This window comes from Anguilla rostrata, chromosome 5, assembly GCF_018555375.3.
Source record: "Anguilla rostrata isolate EN2019 chromosome 5, ASM1855537v3, whole genome shotgun sequence".
Taxonomy (NCBI): Eukaryota; Metazoa; Chordata; class Actinopteri; order Anguilliformes; family Anguillidae; genus Anguilla; species Anguilla rostrata.
Window position 1 is genome coordinate 51277269 of NC_057937.1, and position 20915 is coordinate 51298183.

The following is a 20915-nucleotide window of genomic DNA, read 5'->3' on the forward strand; positions in this document are numbered from 1 at the left end:
GTGTATATGCATGTGTGTGCGTGCAGCTAGGGCTCAGACTGAGAAGTGAGAAGGCCTTTAGGTCGGGCCTTGAGGGGGCTTTCTGGCATGGGGGGGGGGCGGGCTGGGAGGACGGGGGTGTGAGACGATGCTGTTGACAGGGCCCTCGGAACAGACAACAAATAATAATTAGGGGCCCGTCAGCCTGGACGCGTGAGTGGCATGTTTGGGTTATCATGCTGCCACGGGACGCCCCGCCAAGGGCTCCTTTTACAGAGCCAGACAGACGCCGCGCCCACGCCCCTCTCCCCTGGCCCCCCTCCCCTGACCCCCCTCCTCTGGCCCCCCTCCCGGGTGAGGGGGCAGAGCGCGCTGCCCCAGCTGGGGGGCGTCCGGTGTGCGCTCGGCTTGGCTGCAGTACGCGTACGTGATCATTACCGAGGGAGAAACACTGATCTGGGATCAGCGGGTTTGGGCGGTCCTGTGCGACCCTCAGAGGAGCCGCTGGAACACCCCAAAGAACCGCCCCCCACCCCCCCCAGTCCCGCACCACTCCTGTACAGGAAAGCTGGTCTGACTCTGTGCAACTTGTGAGAATTAAAAAGAGTTTCAACAGCAACCATCTGAGCCTAGCCTCGGCATCGCCGGTGGAGAGTGCGGACAGGCTGTGAGTCGGTTATGCCTGTGCTCAGTACCCAGCTGAGTATAGGCGGTGTAAATAGCCGATGGACCATGGGAAATAGGCTACAGCCGTTAGCGCAGATGAGCTGCGGAAGCGGCCTTTCACATGCCGGAGGGCCGCGGAGGTCCCTGGCCGTCGGTCACCAGCAGGTACGGCCACCGGCCCGGATCAATCCACACTTACCCTTATCTTTGACTCAGAATTCTGAGCGAGCTGTTTGCCTTTTTCTTCACAAACACGAGTTCAGTGACCACAGAAGTGAACGCGGCGCACTGTCCCCCGCCTGCGGGAGAGAGGCCCCGGCGCGGGGCATGATGGGATAGCGGAGTGTAAACAGGCTCGTCTCCGTTGCCGGGCGCGCGGCGGTCTCCGACACGTTTCTGACCGCGGCCGACGTTTCCAACGCGGCGGATAAAAGCTTTCACTTCGGTCAGTTTCAGAATATTAATATTTCAGAGAAGCGCCTCACCTGACATAAATACTGCGCGTTCCCTAACAGCCCCCCCCCCCCCCCCATCCCTGTCGGCTGTTTGGAAGTTTATCACTGTGAAAGCTTACATGAAGATTCTGGAAAGGTAACATAAATGGGATTAAGGAGAGGTTAAAATCATCTACTGGGGCTGTTGGTGGGGATATTAAATATTGATTTATCCTGGCGTATGACCCCAGCCTGAGAGTGGGGCTAAGTGCTGCTTACAGATGGATCAATTCATCTTTTAATACAAAGTGTGGGCCGTGAAGCACAATGGGAGCGCCAGCATAGCGGCTTTACCCTTCTGCCTGAGCCTCTCTTTCTCCCTCTCTCTCTTTCTTCTCTCTCTCTCCCTCTCTCTCTCCCTCTCCCTCTCATCTCTCTCTCTCTCTCTCTCTCTCTCTCTCTCTCTCTCTGGGGCAGATGAGAGTTGCATTTAGCGTCCTTAAGGTGAAGGAGTAAAATATTCATGCTTTACAGCTATGACAGCATGTTTCCTTGTTTTCTATTTGTCCTCTTACACCCCCCCCCTTTCCCCACAACCCCCCACCCCCCCTCAACCCCTCTCCAAGTAAAAGAAACGCTTTTTCCGACCCATCACAATTCCGCCATTGTGAAATATTTATCTCGGAGGTATTATTGTCTGTCCGGAGGAATGGTTTCACTCCGTTATTTATGGGCGAGGCGGGATGGCGGTGCGCGGGGCCGGCTCGCGAGGCTAGCAGCTGCGCGCGGCTTGCGCTCGGTAGTACTCTTATCCAGCGCGGGCTAGCGCTGCTGCACACGACTGCTTCGGTCAACGGGTCCGACTCCAGGCTAAAATACAGACTGCTGTAATTTATTTTTTTAATCTGAGGGGCCCCCTTAAAATTGCCATCCTGTGGTCAGGATAATGGTTAATGGTTCGGTATAATGGCTAATGGTCACACCTTTATACAACTGCCACAAAAGGCGGCAATGTGGTGACTATTCAACACGCAAGCACATGAAAGCACGTCTAAATAGCGATGCTACTCCACTCAGTACAGTGACTCATGCGCCTGTTTGTTTCCATGGATATGTAAACCAAACAATGTCTAAAATATGGAATTGATGAAAAATGGTAGCATCAATAAAATGTTTTTTTAAACTGGAAAATGTGTTACTCCACTTTGCTGAAGACCCCCAGGGACCCCAGAATTGGGAGCTCCTGCTCATACAGAAATACACCGCGCTGCTGCAAGGAGTCCTCTTTAAATTCCCCCACAGACGTGTCCAAAACGCCTGTGTTTCACAATAGGCCCGCTATAAAACCAGCGTGACAGAGCAGCACTGGGAGCAGAGCTAAGGCCATAACAGCACACGGTCTGAAAGGCATATATTTTTGTCATCGGATATTCCCCTCGCACATGGGCAAGCTCTTGTGTTTAAACGGTCGAGCTGGGCCCATAGAAGCCTGTGTTAAATGCGTGAAGTGAAGTATATTCCTCTGCTACCAAACTGGAATCAAAAAGTGGAGGCGGAGTCAGAGTGTTAGCCTATCGAACGCACTGCATCGACGCATGCGGTGTTACCTTACTGTTGCCACAGAGTTTAGGCCCTGAACATACTGTATGCCCTGAGCATTCTTTTCAGAATGTAACCTTATTTGAGCTGTGGCTTCATACATACATACACTGCATATACGTTTACATACATACGGCATACTGGCCTCACAAGTGCTGTTTCATTATATCCAGTTGCCTATATTTACCTGAACTCCAACTCCCATCATCCCATACCCTCCCAAGGATCTGTAGTACTTTAGCTTTTGAATACACTCCAGCTGTGTGGTGATTGAGACAATGGTTGACAACCATAGAATCACATTGTGCAGTTATTTCCAATATGTTTGGATCTGCTTGCAACCAAAGAAAGTGGTTGTCAGCAGGTGATGTGTATTGACTCATCTTTTGCCTGGTATTATAGATTGATTTCATTTTTTCAGTCACTAGTGACTTTCTCTCTCAGAAGAATGGCTTTATAATAACTAGCCTTCGTAGCCATACGTCTCTTTTAATTAGTTTTATATAACTCATTGAAATAGCTAATAAGTTCTCAATGCAGAACAGCATTACATTGCTAGTGGTCATTGTCGTACACAACACAACCCAAGCATCTGTATTTCAAGAGGAACAGTGATCCTTCATGTTCAATGACAACGAGGCCTGCTAACATTATTGCTTTCTCCAATTGTTATTGCCTGTCAAAGAGCCATAAATAGCTTTAACATTCTGCGTATACATGTGCAAATGTGTGTGTGTGTGAGAGAGAGAGAGAGAGAGAGTTGGAGAGAGGAAGAGAGGAGAGTGTCTGTGATATAAAGACAGTGGCCTGGGAGATGTAACGATGTCAGGCAGCATCCGTACTCTGTCGACCAGCTGGGCGTGCGCGTGATTTTTCCTTTGACACAGGCCTAAATCCCCAAAGCTCGACTGCAGCCAGTGAAGTTCCCCTCAGCCCCAGGCCGCGGGCCTCCTCAGTCAGACAAAGAGCGAGGGAACCAAAGGAAGAAAGGGGGCAGTCACAATGGCGCATTGATACGAGGCAGAAACGGGACAGAAACTTCCAGAAACGCCAAAGGAAGCCTTGTGTCTCTGTCGGGTCAGCTGTGCCTGATGGGCGATGTCGATTGGCTTCTGTCTTTGTGATTTATTGTTATGGCAGATCGCGGTGGGGATGGGCTGGGCTCTTCCTGGAGGACTTGGTGAAACGGTTCACAGTCACTTAGATCTGGAATCCTTTGGTTAAGCAGGAAATAATGATCTCCATACAACAGCCTGGGATAAAGACAAATATGACCCTGGTAAAATTGGAAACACAGCCGTACATCTTATAAAAGTTAAACGGATAGTTTACAAATGAGAGGAGAAGCGGTCCGCTTCTGTGGGAATTTAATTTTGTATGCTTCCTGCCGAATGAATTATACGGGGACGTGACTGGAGGCTGCATGTAACATGTTTTAGACCCGTTAATAAGTGACGATAAGGTCATTAGAAGCAAAAATCCAAATCGCTACTGTGCTGGCCGCGTGCCCAGACTGGGCCTGCGCTGCGTCTGCAGTTGGTTTTCAGCGCCTGATTGGAGTAAGATGCTGGAAACGCACTTCAGTCTCAGCCAGGGAGCCCCAGGCTGGTGCCACGAGCCAGGTGTGTGAGCTAGGCGGCGTCCCGGTCTCTCCGTACGGCAAAGTCAGCCAGTGCAGGCTGGAGTTTCGCCCCACAAACAAAACTTCGCCCTGCTCGCTTCCCTCGCTGCCTTTGTGCGCGAACGGGGCCTGTTTTTTGAATAAGGAGCCTGAGACCGCATGAAAGGAACTTTGGGGCTTACCGCACAACTGGATGTGCTTAGGGGCTAAAACTCCCAGCGCTGGGGAGATGGGGACTTATAAATAACGTGGCTGTCGGTTACAGCTGGGATTAGAAGCAGATGGGGGATGTGACACGTTGAGCTGAGAGGTGCTGTCACTATCTATATTCGGCGTGGTGCAGACCCCGCAGTAGGACCTCAGGTCTGCCAAATCTCCGCCCCCCCCTTTGGGGGAGGGTCACATGACCTTAAGAGCCAGGGTGCTCTTAGCTCTGTGCTGTGCTTTTTGGCTCCGGTCTGCCAGTGTTGCCTAGCACCAGCAGTGGCTCTTCTTTCACCTGGTGTTAGCCCTCCGGTACACACAGTAGTCACAAAACACAAAGTGATGGCCAGCTCCAGGAGTAGCCACAGCACACATAGTGATGGCCAGCTCCAGGAGCAGCCACAGCACACATAGTGATGGCCAGCTCCAGGAGTAGCCACAGCACACACAGTGATGGCCAGCTCCAGGAGTAGCCACAGCACACATAGTGATGGCCAGCTCCAGGAGTAGCCACAGCACATAGAGTGATGGCCAGCTCCAGGACAGACAGCCATGTTGTCTGCTGTTCAGCTTCCTTTTGTGCTTTTTTGAAAATGTGCTTGGAGCAGTGCTTTCCCTGAACCTGGCCTTCGCTGGCACGAATATCAGCCTTTCCTGGTCACTTCCATCCACCTCGCTCAATTTGTCTAGCAAAGAAATAGCTTTTTTCCCCCCCTTTGCTACTGAAAGCCGTTATCTAAGTAGCCCAACACAGGCGGGCAGGTCAGATGCTTCTTCCCTGAAAAAAAGATAGAACGTTTTGCGAGAGCACATTAATGCTACTTATCAGCGGCCGACAGTGGTCCAACTCAGATTCAGGCGCTATTTACCAAGGAGAGGGAAATTTTTGGGTTACCGCCGGTAACACAATACAAAGAGCAGCCCACCCCACCCCCTCTCTCCCCCCCCATCCCCCCCCACCCCACGCCACCACACTGCCCCAAAATATGTCCTGTGGGTTGAGCGGCAGTCCTGGGGCGCACGGTCTGTGGCCGCTCTGATTAAAGCCTTGGTTAAATCGCTGACGTCGGCGCTCTCTGGCTCCAGATGAGAAAAAAAAAAAAGAAAAAAAAGTTAATAAATTCCAAAAGCGCTGCCATTGGCCTCCATGGCATTACTTCACCCGGCAACCATTCTGCGTCCAACAAAACGCGCCCGTAACCAAATCTGAGACGCGCACAAAAAAAAAAGAAAGAAAAGGAAAAAAAGAGGGAGCGCGGAGGAGAGTGGATGGGATTATTGCGGGCACCTTTTTCCGTTGGGGCGCAGCGCGCGCTGCTATAATTTTAGACTGGGGATGGAGTGCGGCATGCTGAACTCATTTGGGGAGCAGGCGCTGCCTAATCGGCGGCGGCGGGCGGGACGGGGGGGCCGCCCGGTGTAGTGTTACATCTTGTGTGTTGTCTTTCTCTTGCTTTTTCTCCCTCACCCCTCCACCCCCCTCTCTCTCTCTCCCTATTTCCCTGTCTGTTTCTGTCAGACTTTCCTCCTCTCTTTCAATTTCACTTTCAATTTTAAATGCTTAACGGACATGAAATATTTTTTTCAATGATCTTTTCAATGACTGTGTTCAGTTAATAGAATAGTAATGAACTGTTGAAAGAAAGTTCACAATTACATTTTTAGAAATGATTATTATTATGAGTAGTAATAATAATAATAATAATAATAATAGTGGTAGTAGCTGTAAGATGTCTCTTTAAGTCCCAATAGTGTTGTCTATTCCCTTGTAAGACTCAAATGCACGTATAAAACATAAAGTCCTTTATATGAGCTGCTATTTACCAAAAAAGCAGGGGGTGAGCTGCCCCCACCCCTCCCCTTCAGGATGGCTAATGTCCCACTGGGCTTCTCGTCCTTCCCTGCTCTTCAGTGGCAGAGTGATCAGTAAAAATTTAATGACACCATAAAATAATAAAAATGCCATTAATTTATCACTGCACTCTGTGCGAGGGTTGCTGAAGTAACGTTTGTTCGCTGAACCTTTTTTAGGCCTTCCAAAAAAGCCTCGGATCTTACGCATATAAATCACTTCCGCAATTTCCAGCGTGATTCCGATGCTCAGACATAAATTTTGCAGGTTGTAACCAATAAGTATATAAAACGTAGTATATAAAATTTAATGGAAATTCATTGTGCGGTGCTTTTAGGATGAGCTATGTTAGTTTAACGGTCATTAGCATGTCCCTTTATAAATTTACCGCTGCCAGACAAAACTTTGATCATTGAAGGACACTCAAATTAAAGGATATTGTGCTGTTTCCTTTTCTCCCTCCACTTATTACACAAATCTGCAGGCATTGCAGATCACGCTCGCTAAAACAAATTTTAAAATGTGAATTGGGAGTGCCTGAGAAAATGGCATATTTCATCTATAGCTGCATGTTTTTATTGTTTTATCTACGTGTTTATTTCTTATTCACTTCTGTCACATTGGTTGAAGGCTGATGACAGGTCTGTGTGGGGCACATTGGTTGAAGGCTGAGGGCTGTGTGGGGCACATTGGTTGATGGTTGATGACAGGTCTGTGTGGGGCACATTGGTTGAAGGCTGAGGACTGTGTGGGGCACATTGGTTGAAGGCTGAGGACTGTGTGGGGCACATTGGTTGATGGTTGAGGGCTGTGTGGGGCACATTGGTTGAAGGCTGAGGGGGCACTGTGAGGGTGCGGTGTGGGGCACATTGGTTGAAGGCTGAGGCTGTGTGGGGCACATGGTTGAAGGTGAGGACTAGGTCTGTGTGGGGCACATTGGTTGATGGCTGAGGGCTGTGTGGGGCACATTGGTTGAGGAGGCTTGGGACTGTGGGCTGGATGTGTGGGCACATTGGTTGAGGCTGAGATGAGGGCTGTGTGGGGCACATTGGTTGAAGGCTGAGGGCTGTGTGGGGCACATTGGTTGAAGGCTGAGGGCTGTGTGGGGCACATTGGTTGAAGGCTGAGGACTGAGGGCTGTGTGGGGCACATTGGTTGAAGGCTGAGGACTGAGGGCTGTGTGGGGCTCACTCCAGGACATTAGCTCACATTTCGCCCTTGTCATCAGCCACAGGCTCGCGCTCTGATTTGCGGTTTGAGTTTGTTCTCCCCACCCCAGCACTGTGCTTAACTATCATGACTTTATAAAGAGCGGCCTGATTGATCGGGGTTGGCCGCCACATCGCATGGGGTGGAATTGGGGGGGTCGGGGGGGGGGTTAATTTATTACAAAGTTATCCTACACGCCGTGACTCCACGGCAGAGCATCCGAGGGAGGGGGTAGAGGAGGGGGGCTAAAATGACCCCCCCCCCCCGATGCAGTCACGCATCCGTCTACGTGTCACCGGGCCGCGCTGCTCTCTCATTAGCCGCCGTGATCTCGCCGGCGTGATGAATACGGCGGCGTGTGACGGCTCGCGCTCGCGCGTGGCTCCCGCCGCGCCCCGGAGGACGCGGCCCACTCCATCTTACCCCCGCCCCGCGGGCCCGCCGCGTACATCATCATTAGAAAGCGCTTAAGTACGCAGAGCGCGCTCCGATAGCCAGCCCGCTACGACGCGCCGCGAGCAGGTACTGCTTAACTGTACATCAGAATCACTCAGACGCCCATAAATTATTATTGTTCCTTCAAGCATGGTGGCAAATTGAAGTACTTGTCTCTGTGTGTGTGTGTGTGTGTGTGTGTGTGTGTTTCACTCTTTTTTGAGTAATGGTTATTGTATAAATAAAATAAGTAGGGGGAATCAGAGCACTGTGAAAGGTTTTAATGCGTTTTAACTGGTTTTCAACTTTTTTTTTCTTTTTGACAGCCCTTATTGTGGGTGGGGCATACAGTAATGTTCTTAAAGTATATTTTTTTAAATAATGACATAATAAAATGAATTAGCAGACTGGATCTGATGAGTTGCGATGTGTCCATTTACCGTCTCGTTAAGAAAAGCTTCTTGCATAAAATAAAAACTTGCTAAAAAATCATGATAAATAAATATCTGAATAATTCTAAATGCGTAACTGACTTACACAGTGGATGAACAAATAGTTTAGTATCAGTAACTGTCTTGTGTGTGTGTGTGTGTGTGTGTGTGTGTGTGTGTGCATGCACGTTTGTGGACATATGTACGTGCGTGTGTGTGTGTGTGTGTATGTATGTGTGTGTGTGTGTGTGTGTGTGTGTGTGTGTGTGTGCATGCACGTTTGTGGACATATGTACGTGCGTGTGTGTGTGTGTGTATGTATGTGTGTGTGTGTGTGTGTGTGTGCCTGTACAACATCACCCTCAGGAGAAAGCAGGGTAAAACCCAACAAGCAAGCGCGCTATGAAAGATGAATGTACACGTTGGTGTCTGTGTGTGTGTGTGTGTGTGTGGCAGGGGGGCCGTTAGCATTGTGTAAGGACCCCACCTGAGTGGCATCCTCTGAAAACAGTGAGGGGAAAAGGAGGAGGAGGAGTTGTGGGGAGGGGGTGGAGGGGGGTGGGGGGGGGTTTGAGTGTGAGGGTAAAAGAAAGTGCACCTTTGGCAGAGATTGAATTCTCACCCGGGGAGTAAAACAAATGCTCTTCCCCTCTGAATCACAGCGACATGCCCACTCTGAGTGCCTCCCAGCCTGATGCAAGGGGAGAGAGAGAGAGAGAGAGAGAGGCAGAGAGGGAGAGAGAGAGAGAGAGGCAGAGGCAGAGAGAGAGAGAGAGAGAGAGAGATAGAGAGAGAGGCAGAGAGGGAGAGAGAGATTATTTGTATCATACAGAGTCAAAGTGTCCATCCCCACTTCAGTCTTTAAAGGAAGGAGACAGCTCTCTGCTAATGCCCGCGTATTCACTACAAGAACTAGGTCATTTAACAATGGGGAGAGGAGCAGTCAGCGCTCTGCTTCTGCATAATACATTAAGTGTAATGTGCAGCAACTATTCAGAGGCCCCCCGAAAGCTGTTATTTTATTCTGTAAATGCACACGGACATGACATTTAATATTGTCGCCGGGCGCTGAATGACAGGGTTTCATTGTGCGTCAAGTGCAACACCATGCCAAGTTTAATCTGAGCAGAGAGCGACGTGACGAAAGGAGGAGAAAACACGCGGAGGCTTCTCCCAAGCGCGGGCCCTGAATTAGTGATGAGGGCCGGGGCGGTGAGCTCCACGAGGCGGGGGGGGGGGCGGGGGGGGGGGAGAGGGGGTGCCGACGAGGTTACGGGGAAATCTGAGCGCGTGCAAGAGGTCACCGGTACCCCCAGCGCTGGACCCTCCTCGGGTCCTGTCCAAAAACCCCCCGCTTCTCTTAAGAACTGAAGCTTGTTCTCCTGCTGATTTAACGGATGATGCACCTCAAAGGGATCCAAATGGGTGGCTGGTAGAATCCGCCAGTTAGCAGACTAATGCTGTAATGTTTAAGCATGATTAAATCTAATTCTTATATAAAAGTTATTTACGGAATTCTTGGATGGAACTATTTAAAAATAAAAGAAAAATATGGAGGCCTGTCGTGTTGAGTGCATTCAGGAAATTGTTGCTGACTGGTGTTGTACCCCCGCCCCACAGGAGAGGGCGCACTTCGAGAGCCTGGGACACCACCTGGGGAAGCTGGGCGAGGACGGCAAGATGGGCCACCGGGTCATCGACCTCACCCGGCCCGAAGATATGGACGGTGAGACCAGCCATTTCACATTTCATTCCTCTGACTCCGCCCTCTCTCTTCTTCTTCCTTGAACTTTTCATCCCAAAGAATACATTCTTCTGTATGATCCGCGTTCCCAAATCACTCTAAAAGATCTGTTCTAATTTGGTGCACGCATTCCAGCCCTTTCCTGGGATAACTTTGCAGAGACACGTCTTATGTTCGTGTCTGGCTGATGTGCGCGATAATGTCCGTGCGTATTATCCAGTAACTTGAGCATTACTTTGGCTTCATTTAAAAATTATATTTTGATTTTTTTTAATGATATTGAAATTGAGTGCGGCAGTAAAGCTTCCGTAAGTTCATGAGTAACTAGGATTCTTCTGTGCCTGTTTTCAGCTGGATGAAATTTTTTTTTTTGCTTAGCGAAGCAAAGACCAAAAAGTGAATTGGACTGTCGCTACAGATCATACTGAATGGCTATATTGTTTCAAAGAATTTGAATCCTATACAAAAACTGTCCGATTCTTTATTTGTTTATTTTTTTATATTTGATTTCATTTAAATGTTTATTTTTACTGAGTATCTGGTGAAGCTTCTGTAGGTCCAGTTGAGGAGCTGCAGAGCCGTGTGGGCATGTGTCAGTGCGAGGTGACGTTGTTGCCGTAGTTACGCCCCGGTTTCTCGCAGGTAGGTGCGGGGAGGTGAGGGGGTCAGGGGACAAAGCTGGATCTCTTCCAGCCCCGCCCTTAGGGCGCGGCCGTTGAGGTCCTCCGGCGGGAGGTGTAAATCTTCTCCCCCGGCAGAGCGCTAGCCCCCGGCCCTAAAGCCTGTAGGACTGGGCGCGCCCCCATGGCCCTAAAGCTTGTAGGACTGGCGCGCCCCCCATGGCCCTAAGCTTGTAGACTGGGCGCGCCCCCCCCCCCATGGCCCTAAAGCTTGTAGGACTGGGCACGCCCCCGCCCCACTGTTTGCCAGACATAAATATTTAGCGGCAGTTTCTATGGAGCTCCAGGGGCTGGAGCGGAGAGCAGTGGAGAGCAGCGGAATCGGGCGCTCTTTAAATAGCCCGAGTCGCGCTGAGGTGGGGCACTGAGGTGGGGCGCTGAGTATTTCTCCAGGGAGCGAGACGCCCTCACTGTTGTCAGATCATCGTTCGTCTTTCTGAGAATTTGTGGCAAAAGAAACCTGAAAAAACACTCGAGCTGGTCTGAGTGCCATCGACATCACACCTGCCTCTTGCAGTAAACTCGCCTGTTTAGAGGCTGCCTTCGCATAAATTTGGTTCATCGCTGCTGGTTTGAACTCAGAGCCGAGAACACATCAGCCAGGCCCCCACACCCAGATCCAGATCCTCCCTGTGTCTGTTTCTCGTAGCCCCAAGAGTTGGGTCCCACTTTGGGGGCACTGATAGCAGCTATGGATGCTTTGTCACTCACGAGTCCTGAAAGACACCAGGGACAGTCCACCTAGCTCACTGAGACAGTCACCAATTAATCTCTCCACCAATCCCAGCAAAACATAGATGAGCTACACATGTGCCCAGCATCTCACTGTGCAGCAGTGTGCCCACATTAAAATGCTTCTCGGGACCAAAATGCGTTTTGCGCATCTGGAAATACGGTTGGTAATTGGATTTTAAGTGAGATTGGAAGTGTGTAATCTTAGAAATCAGTAGAAATGATCCAGGTGACATTAAAAAGGAGCAGCTAAGAATTGTAACCAATCTTTGTGATTTTAAGATTATGATGCAAATGCTCTGCAGCTTTCTGTACGATTACTTTCATAACTGACCTGAAGCTCAATGCTTGTAATTGTGGCTCAGTAAGCAGAGAGATTACTTTTCATGCTTTTCAAGAAAGTATGACAAAAACGAGCTTCAGAGCATCTGCAACATTTGGGGAACTGATTGGTCAGACTCTCCCCCTGTCCCATCCCATCCCATCCCTGTTGTTTTTTTGCGCAGCCCAGAGGTACAGGGCTCACCCTGTCATCGCTTCTGCTCTCCGAAAGCTTTAGGCTGCTTAAACTAATATTTGCAGTGCGCGCAGCAACCAAATCAGCAGCTGCCAGAAGTTGTGAGGAGAGGCCCTGGAGAGCGGGAGGCCGGCCGAGGAGCCGGGGAGCTGGGCTTTCCTCGTCTCGCTGAGAGGCCGCGAGCCGCATGCGTCAGCTCGCCGCAGTCGTTAGGCCTTCTCAGACGCAGATGCAACGCATTAACAGACGCCGCAAACGGCTGCAGCCGGGCCCTTTGTTCACTCTTTCTCATGGCGGTTCATAAGTTCCACTCCTGCGCTTGTTAAACCCCCCCCACACACACACGCACACACACACACACACACTCACACTCACACACACACACACACACACACACGCACGCACACACACACACATACACACGCACACGCACACACACACACACACACATCAGATGGGACCCTGTCAGAGGGGGGGCGGTGGGAGATGGCGAACAGGAAATGGGCTAATCCCAGTGAGCTTTGCGACAGTACCGTCCAAATAAAATGGGAGGGGTCGATTAGCTGGCCATTAATGCTCGACGTACTCCAAATGGGCAGAACTACTGTATAACTACAGTGTTCTTACTGTACCACAGCTCAGTGCTGTTATGAAACAATGACTGTGATTTCGTTTTTTTTCCTTTCCTGTAGCCTGCAGTAAGCCATGAGAATGTTCTGTCCTTTTCCCCAAGGCTGCTGGGACGGGCTCAAAGGAACATTACATAAAAGAGAAAAGTATTATTGTTAAAACATGATAATGTACTGTTGTTTTATGACAGCCATTCTGAATTATTTTACAAAGTTATTTTTATTCCATTGACCTCCTTGTAAATTTTTTAAAAAAATGTTTCACATTTATTGATAATTATGCAATACGTCAAACACACCAAAATACTTATTTTTAACTGTTTGGGGTTCAATTTTATTTTTATTAAATTTTTTGGGGGGATAGGGTGCTGGAAATTGTAATTTTGAAATCAAATTTCTAGTATTTATAATCATGCTTCTCTAGTCTTTTCCACATACCCCTTTATTTTCTGGAGCTCTAGACTCTGAGTTTATTTTTCCCGGCTCCTGTTATAACACAAAGGGCAGTGTGACTGTAGGCCAGGATTTATTGAGGCGGTCTGAATGACTGGAGCTAGAAAAAGGAATTTAACACGGCACACTGAAATCTGGGAGGCATGCAAGGTGAGCCGCACCAAAAAAAAAAAAGCCACGGAGATATCATGCAGGTGGTGACACCTTACAAGTTGAATCACCACCTTACAAGTTGGATTCTGCTGTGAATTTCAAGCGCAGCAGAAATTCAAAAACAGTGTGGAGAAGCGCAAAAGAAAAAAAGCACAGATCAGCTACTTTGAAGTCTTAAATCATTTTGCAGTTCGTAATGTTTTAATTAGCAGAAATTTGAGCGGTGACGTGAAGGTATTGGACGTTGAGTTACATCTGGTGACGGGTTTCTGCTCCTCCGGTATGGACCCCCTGTTGTCAGCTTCTGTGACCTCTGTGAAGGCTTTTTATCTGTGCTCTCAAAGGGGGCACACAGGTTTAGGTGGCTTCTTGCTTGGCGGAATTAGATTTTTTCGGGTTGTTATGAAACCGGGATTCTGTGACACGTGCCCCACACCTGGGCGAGTGTAGACCTGCAGCGAACAGGTACGGGGGTCTACCGGGCCACCTCAACCCCCTACCCCTCTCTGTCACTCTCTCTCTCTCTCTCTTAAATTTAAATACGGTTTCCCCTTCACAAGCCCAAACATCAGCATCATATTGCCAAAGCGACTGTATACCTAAAGTGTACATTTGCATGTTATAAATAGCTAAAATATGAACAATAACTAGGCAGTTATAATTAGCAGTCTACAATTACCGTCTGTTTTCTTATTCTCCTTCCATATTGTGGGAACCCCCCCCCCACTGTTTGCCCAACTGTCACAAGAGATGTATTAAAAAGAGATTCACGCATCACTCTGTCACAGTGAACACTGGCTGGGGCTCATAAATCACAATAAACCCTATTAAACTCCCCCATACACACACACACACACACACACACACACACACACACCCGTGCGTGCCCTGGGGGGGGGCAGCCCCTGTCAGAGCTAAACATCTGTATTTATTTACACAATCACTCACCTAACCAGGCGCTTCCTAGCGTCTGTCGGATGGGAAATAAATGAATGCTAATTTGTAAATAATTTCTACATTTCTGTTCACATTGTTTTGATTCGCTTTATTGTGGTACAACAGAGCGTGGGGTAAATGCATATTCTCCTTGGGGGGGTGGGGTGGGGGGGGCGGGCTGCTATGCACTGGCTCAGGCCCACAGCTCGTAGGCTGGGTTTGATTAAGGGTCAATCGTGATGGCTGAGCTCCATCAGGGACCACCCGTGCCTGCACCCCACCCCCTCCCCCCACCCCCAGCCCCACCCCCAGCCTGACACATCACACAGAATGAGGTTCGGCCGTGCGGCCTGGTTTCTCTTCTTCTTTTTTTTAAGATGATTGATTGTCTTGGAGGGGCCTGGATCCATTTAGTCCCCAAACAAAAGGGGCAGCCTAGTTACTTAAGGAGAGAGCGGCGGAAGGGTGTGGATATCTGGCTCTTATTGGCATAGGCTTGATTTTTCAATTAAAGAACGAGAAAGGGAATGCCTTAAAATACAAAAAAAGAACATTTTAAGTACATGCTCAGTTTTGTTCCAGGACACCCTGGACCCCGAATCAGAATCCCGGCCTTTTTTTTTTTTAATCCATTCTGTAAACAAATTGAACCCGAGCCTGATTGAAGGGCTGCAGTGATTTTGTTTGTGTTATGTTCACCTCTGCTCTTACATGTTGCGTGCCAGTATATAAATTGCTGAATCAGTGTCAGGCGCTGGAGTAATGGTGTGGGTGGGTGGGGGAGGGGTATGGGGGGGGGGGGTGGATAGGGGGGCCTCGTAAATTAAAGCGCGCGATCGGCGAGAGCAGACAGTGGCTGTCGTGTCTGAACGAGCGCCCGGCTCCCGGCGTAATGGATGCCTTCATCTGGGCCGACAGGCAGCAGATTGCCCCGCGCTGATGGATACTGTCAGCCCCCCGCGCCACGCCACATTTCACTGCACAATAAACACGGCTGTCAAAACCGCACAAAGTGAAATCAATTCATCCTGTGCGGTTAGCGCGTGCTAAATGAAATTAATGTACTGTGGGGGGCGACGGTGGCGGAGAGGTAGTGTATTATCCCCGCATCCTGACGGCTCGGAGCAGCCGGGCCCGGCGCGGCATGGGGGGGGGGGGGCGGGGGGGGGGGGTGCCAGGGTGGTCACCGGATCAAGAGCCTGTCTGTTCTCTGCCAACAAGTGCCAGACCACCGGAGCGAAAACGAGAATGTGTGTGTGTGTGTGTCTGCGCATGTTTGTAGGTTTGTGTGTGGATCAGTGCATTTGTGTCTATGCGTATGCATATGTGTATGTCTACGTTTGTGTTAGTGTGTGCACGTGTGTTTGTATGTGTGTGAGTGTATTTGTGTGTGCGTGTGTTCTATGGCTATGTTCCTGTGTGTGACATATTTAAAGTAGGATCTTTGGGTGAACTGTTAGTCCCAGTGAAAGGCATTGTGGGTGTGTGTGCACTGCAGGCGTGTACAGTAGGGCCTGTGGCAGTGGGCTGCTGTGGCTCTGGGCTGCTGTGGCAGTGGGCTGCTCTGGGCTGCTCTCGTCTGCTGTGGCAGTGGGCTGCTCTGGGCTGCTCTGGTCTGCTGTGGCAGTGGGCTGCTCTGGGCTGCTCTGGTCTGCTGTGGCAGTGGGCTGCTCTGGGCTGCTCTGGTCTGCTGTGGCAGTGGGCTGCTGTGGCTCTGTGCTGCTGTGGCCCTAGGCTAAAACAGAAGCCTGTGCTGCCTGGAGACCCTCAGAGCCCCACTCCCCAGCCTGATTCACCATGACAGTGTGGATGCACTGGATTGCCATATAAAGAGAAGCCTTTATAGCTTATAAATATGTGGGCATGACTGTTAAACATGAACCGGTGAGAATGGATTTACAGGAACCAGTGCTCTGTACAATGGGATCCAGGGGAACGGCGCCTCCATCTGGTCAGCAGTGTCAGAGCGCAGGATCAAGGCTGTCCATGCACATGGCCCCCACGCATGCACACACATACGCACTCACACACACATACGCACTCACACACACACACACACACACACATACGCACTCACACACACACACACACACACACACACACACACGAACTCACACACACACACACACACACACACACACACACACACTACGAAAACAGAAGCCTGCTTTCGGTGTACGGGCCATGTGAGGTGTGACCTGTGAGCTGTGTATGCCAACTGGAGGGAGGGAAGACTTGAGGTTGCTTGTGTCTGTGTTGTCCTCAGCCTGTTTTACATACTAAAACTTAACTGTGTGGAACACCAGTGAGAAGTGCTGTACGCATTTATTCCTTCTGACGCATTGGTACCTCAGTCTGCTCACTGGACTTTGTTGCTTGACACGCTCAGCATGGTAGTGTGACTTTGTGATCTGCTCTCTCCAGTTCTAGTTGCTGTGGGGTGGGTGGTTTGCTCCTGCTCCTTTGAAAAGGGAGAATGAAGAATCTCCCTTTACTTTCCCTTCCTGGTGAAACCGTAGCGTTGATCTCCATTTCGGATTTCGGTGGCTATGCAGATAATCGGCAGCAGCGCTGTCTTTGGCCAGCAGGAGGCGCCAGCACTACGGAGGCTCGGGTGTACAGGGAAGCGCGGGGACGCAACAGCAACGAGCCGCACATCAAGCGGCCCATGAACGCCTTCATGGTGTGGGCCAAGGACGAGCGGAGGAAGATCCTGCAGGCCTTCCCCGACATGCACAACTCCAACATCAGCAAGATCCTCGGTAAGACGGCTCCGCCTCCACCCGCTCTGCTGGCCACGCCCTCATCTCGCAGCTGACCCCGCCTCCTTTCTTCGTCAGGCCCCCATCCCTCAACTGGCTCTTCCATCATCTGTAATTTATGAAATATCGAAATACAAAAAAAAAATGTTTCTTAAAGCGGAAAAATATCACCCTGGACCAAAACTGGGAAAATTTATACTAGAGTACTGAAATTTTAAGCTGTTTTACAGTTTGATCTTGTAAGTTTGGTAGTTATTACTGAACCCAAAATGTAATTATTTTTTGCAATAAGAATACACTAATAGTGTTTAGTGTCAATGGTGAATATTATTATATATGTTAGTGATAAAATGATCATGTGAAGAACTCAGGTACCCAAAAAAAAAAAAAACTAACTAAATATATAATATTTTTGAGGGTTTATATTTTTTATGATTTATATAGTAGTTCTACCTTGGAAATATTTATAGTTTTGCATTAGTATATAAGATTGTATGAAGGGACACATATTTGGTTAAACTGATTTAAATATCTTTATATGAGTTTTAAATTTAAAAAAATATAATTTGTTTAACTAACTTAATCTGTGTCTCTTCTTCATCAAATCTAAGTGCATTCTTGACTGAAAAGCCTTTCAGCTGCGCATAAGCAGTTTGCTGTTTGGCTTTTGGCGATAGTGATAACTGTGTGGTGTTTAAAAGCTCTGTGTTATTAACAACACGAAACAGAACGCCATTCATAAAGCCCTGAAACAGTGCACTAGTAAAATGGCTGCGTAAAAAAAACTAAAGACTCACACTGTTCGAGACCGAAAAACCAAACTGTGTACCAGTGTAATCCAGCTCTGATACACGGGAAGCAGTTTCAGATGGAAAAAGCAAAACTGCCTCCACTGAGCGTTTCGCATTGAAAGTTGTTTTTCTACACGAAAACACACCATGATTGTGTGGCACTGTAGTGCAATTAATGGTAATTCTGTCATTTAAAAACACACAAAAAATATATTTAAATACAATGCTTTGCTTCGCATAAAGGCAAAATGTAGTCTTTACATACAGCCATTTTAAGATGACTGAGATGTGTATGCAGTCAGTGCATTAAATGGCTGTGGCTCTCACAGTGCGGCTGTGCTGTACACGCGTGTCCCAGTGCAGCGGGCCGGGGGGGGGTGGAGGGATCTGTCACAGTGCGGGACCCCTGCATCATTGTACTTCCGTCAGTCCAACCCCCCCCCCACCCCTGCTCAGAAGGATTTACCGCCCCTTCAGACAGGCGTTATACATTATGAAAAATGACACGGCTAAATGGGTCGCTTCCCTCTGCCCCGGCAGCCCGTAGATCACCGCTGCTAAAAGTCCCGTCACGCCGCGGCGGGGCACCACGGATTTGCTAAATATTTACTGGCTTGTTGTGCGTCTAATGCGGGGGGGGGGGGAGGGCGGGGCGGGCAGGAGGGTGCTTGCTGCGTCAGTGAAAAAATAGTAGCGCTGAAAAAAAATACAGAAATAAAACAACTGATGGTTCTCCGAGTTGATGAGACTGGAAACCCCAGGCTTAGAGACCGGGCCTAGTGTGTGTGTGTGTGTGTGTGTGTGTGTGTGTGTGTGTGTGTGGTGTGTGTGCGTGCGTGTGTGTGTGTGTGGGGTGTGTGTGTGTGTGTGTGCGTGCGTCTCGTGTGTTTGGCACAGAATGCGCTGTGATGCAAGTGAGCAGATGTGTGCACTTCTCACTGAAATTACCCTGTATGCTTCTGAGTCTCTCTCCCTCACACACACACACACACTCACACACACATACACACGCACACAAAAAAACACAATCATTGTACCGGATGTGATTATTTAATTTATAGAGTAAACAGCTGTCGAATTTAATCTCCTTTAATCTCATAATATCCATGTTAGTAATCCAGTCTTTCGATCTTTCCTTCGCTTTACTATCAAGCTTGTCTCATTATTAGAGACTCGGTAAACTGGGAGTGGGGAGGGAGTACGCGCTGTTGATTTAAGCCAGACTCTTGGCTGTGCTCACATTTTTAATCTGCTGAAAAACAAAGCTACACTAAATACACCGAGCCTGAACACCCTCGCTCAGTCGCGTCTTCCTTAACGCCGTTCTTTTTCCTCTCCGCCCGTTCCCTGTGGCGACGGCAGGCTCCCGCTGGAAGGCCATGACTAACCAGGAGAAGCAGCCCTACTACGAGGAGCAGGCGCGGCTGAGCAAGATCCACCTGGAGAAGTACCCCAACTACAAGTACAAGCCCCGCCCGAAGCGCACCTGCATCATCGACGGCAAGAAGCTGCGCATAGGCGAGTACAAGCAGATGATGCGCTCACGGAGGCAGGAGATGCGGCAGTTCTTCACTGTTGGGTAGGTGCATGGCCACAGGCCCACAGCGTAGGGAAAAACCGCCAGGGCGCAGGGCTTGACATTAACCACCGCGCAATTCGGCAGTAACCCACTCACCCCTCTACTGGCCACATTTTCTGTGAGAAATTTTTTTTTTTGTAGTTTAATAAAAGCATCTGAAATAGTTAATTCAATTTCAGGTCAATTCAATGAGTCAATTCGAGGTGATACTACATGATACTACATCTCCCATGAGCACTGGCTGCACACGGTGTGCTCATCCCGGCATTTGCCCATCCACTTGGCCACTTGTTCTGGCTTCAGTAATTGCAGTAAAAGTAAAAGTAAAAAAATAAATATAGTATATCAGCAGAGCTTCAACGTTGATGTTTTTGACTGAATATAAGCACATTTGTTCACATAATGCTCAGTACCAACAGCTATAGCCAGTTCAGCCAGGTGAGTAATAAAATAATTTTTATTTGCATCGCAAAATTGTGCACCTTTTATCAACATTTTTTAAAATTGTGGATACATGCACTCTTCGTTCTCCGCACTAACACATGGTGAAGATCTGCAATACACAGGTTTTGCAATTTAAACAATCTTGAAGCGCATGTTTTGTTAAAGATAGCCTTTATTGCAGGTTGTGCTGAAAGCTAGCTACATGATACTACAACTCCCATGAGAGCACTGGTGAGCCAAAATGTTAATGTCAAGCCCTGCCAAGGAGACAGCCTCACCACAGCCCCCGTGGCATTCTGGGAGAGACTTAGTAGCACAAATCGTAAATGGGAGTGAATGACATTGCCCAGTGATAGCGCAAAGAAAGCCTTTTTATTTTTTTTAAATAGACATTTGGAATGATGCATGTAGAATTAAATATCCTGTTGAACAAACAATTTAAACTACACTGTCCAGATGCCTCTGCCGTTGTGCGTATGGCCCCGTGAGGGCGATCAGAATTAGACACCAGATTTTACAGTAAATACTGTTATGCTTTAATTGTTTGATCGCAGTGTCACAGACAGTTAATTACATTAATGTGAGCAGAGTTTCCCCGGTGTGCCCTGAGAGGAGAGAGACACAGAAAGGGCAGTGTTCCAGCGCTTTCTCTCCTGAGCGGTTGTGTGCAGCAGCATCTCGCAGGAGGCCGCTGGCCCGGTAATGCCGAGCTGATTGCATTAACACCGCAGCTCGTTGGGTCCTGTTACCCGCTGATATACGAGCCTCCCTCTCACGCGACCCGAATGAGCGGTCCCGTTAAACAATAACAAGTTGTCCTTTTTCCGTGAGTGTTTGTTACCCCCTCATTACGTGTCTGGGGACAGCGGTGAAAAACGGTCGCAGCCTCCCTATAAAAAAACATTAGCGGTCCCGTTAAAAATGAGTTCCCCCCCAACTCCCAACGAGTCTGCAAGTGGCACGGCTTTCATTTCCAGCCATTTTGAAATGCTCGTAATTTATCGAATTAGGACAATAGCGGTCAGAAGGCAGAGAGACTGGATACAGACATTATTACAGGATATA

General features: G+C 48.9%; 1 protein-coding gene across 31 annotated transcripts in view; it reads left to right on the top strand.

Moving 5' to 3' along the window:
• Positions 1–20915, top strand: part of LOC135255600 (transcription factor SOX-6-like) — a 200877-nt gene that overhangs the window by 172493 nt on the left and 7469 nt on the right. For 30 of the 31 annotated variants that reach the window (XM_064336985.1, XM_064336984.1, XM_064336994.1 and 27 more), the window contains 3 exons: positions 10051–10156; positions 16863–17036; positions 19190–19406. In XM_064336985.1, coding sequence (XP_064193055.1) covers positions 10051–10156; positions 16863–17036; positions 19190–19406 — 497 coding nt within the window. The remainder of the gene's footprint in view (positions 1–10050; positions 10157–16862; positions 17037–19189; positions 19407–20915) is intronic. The other variant, XM_064337013.1, reaches the window with a different exon arrangement.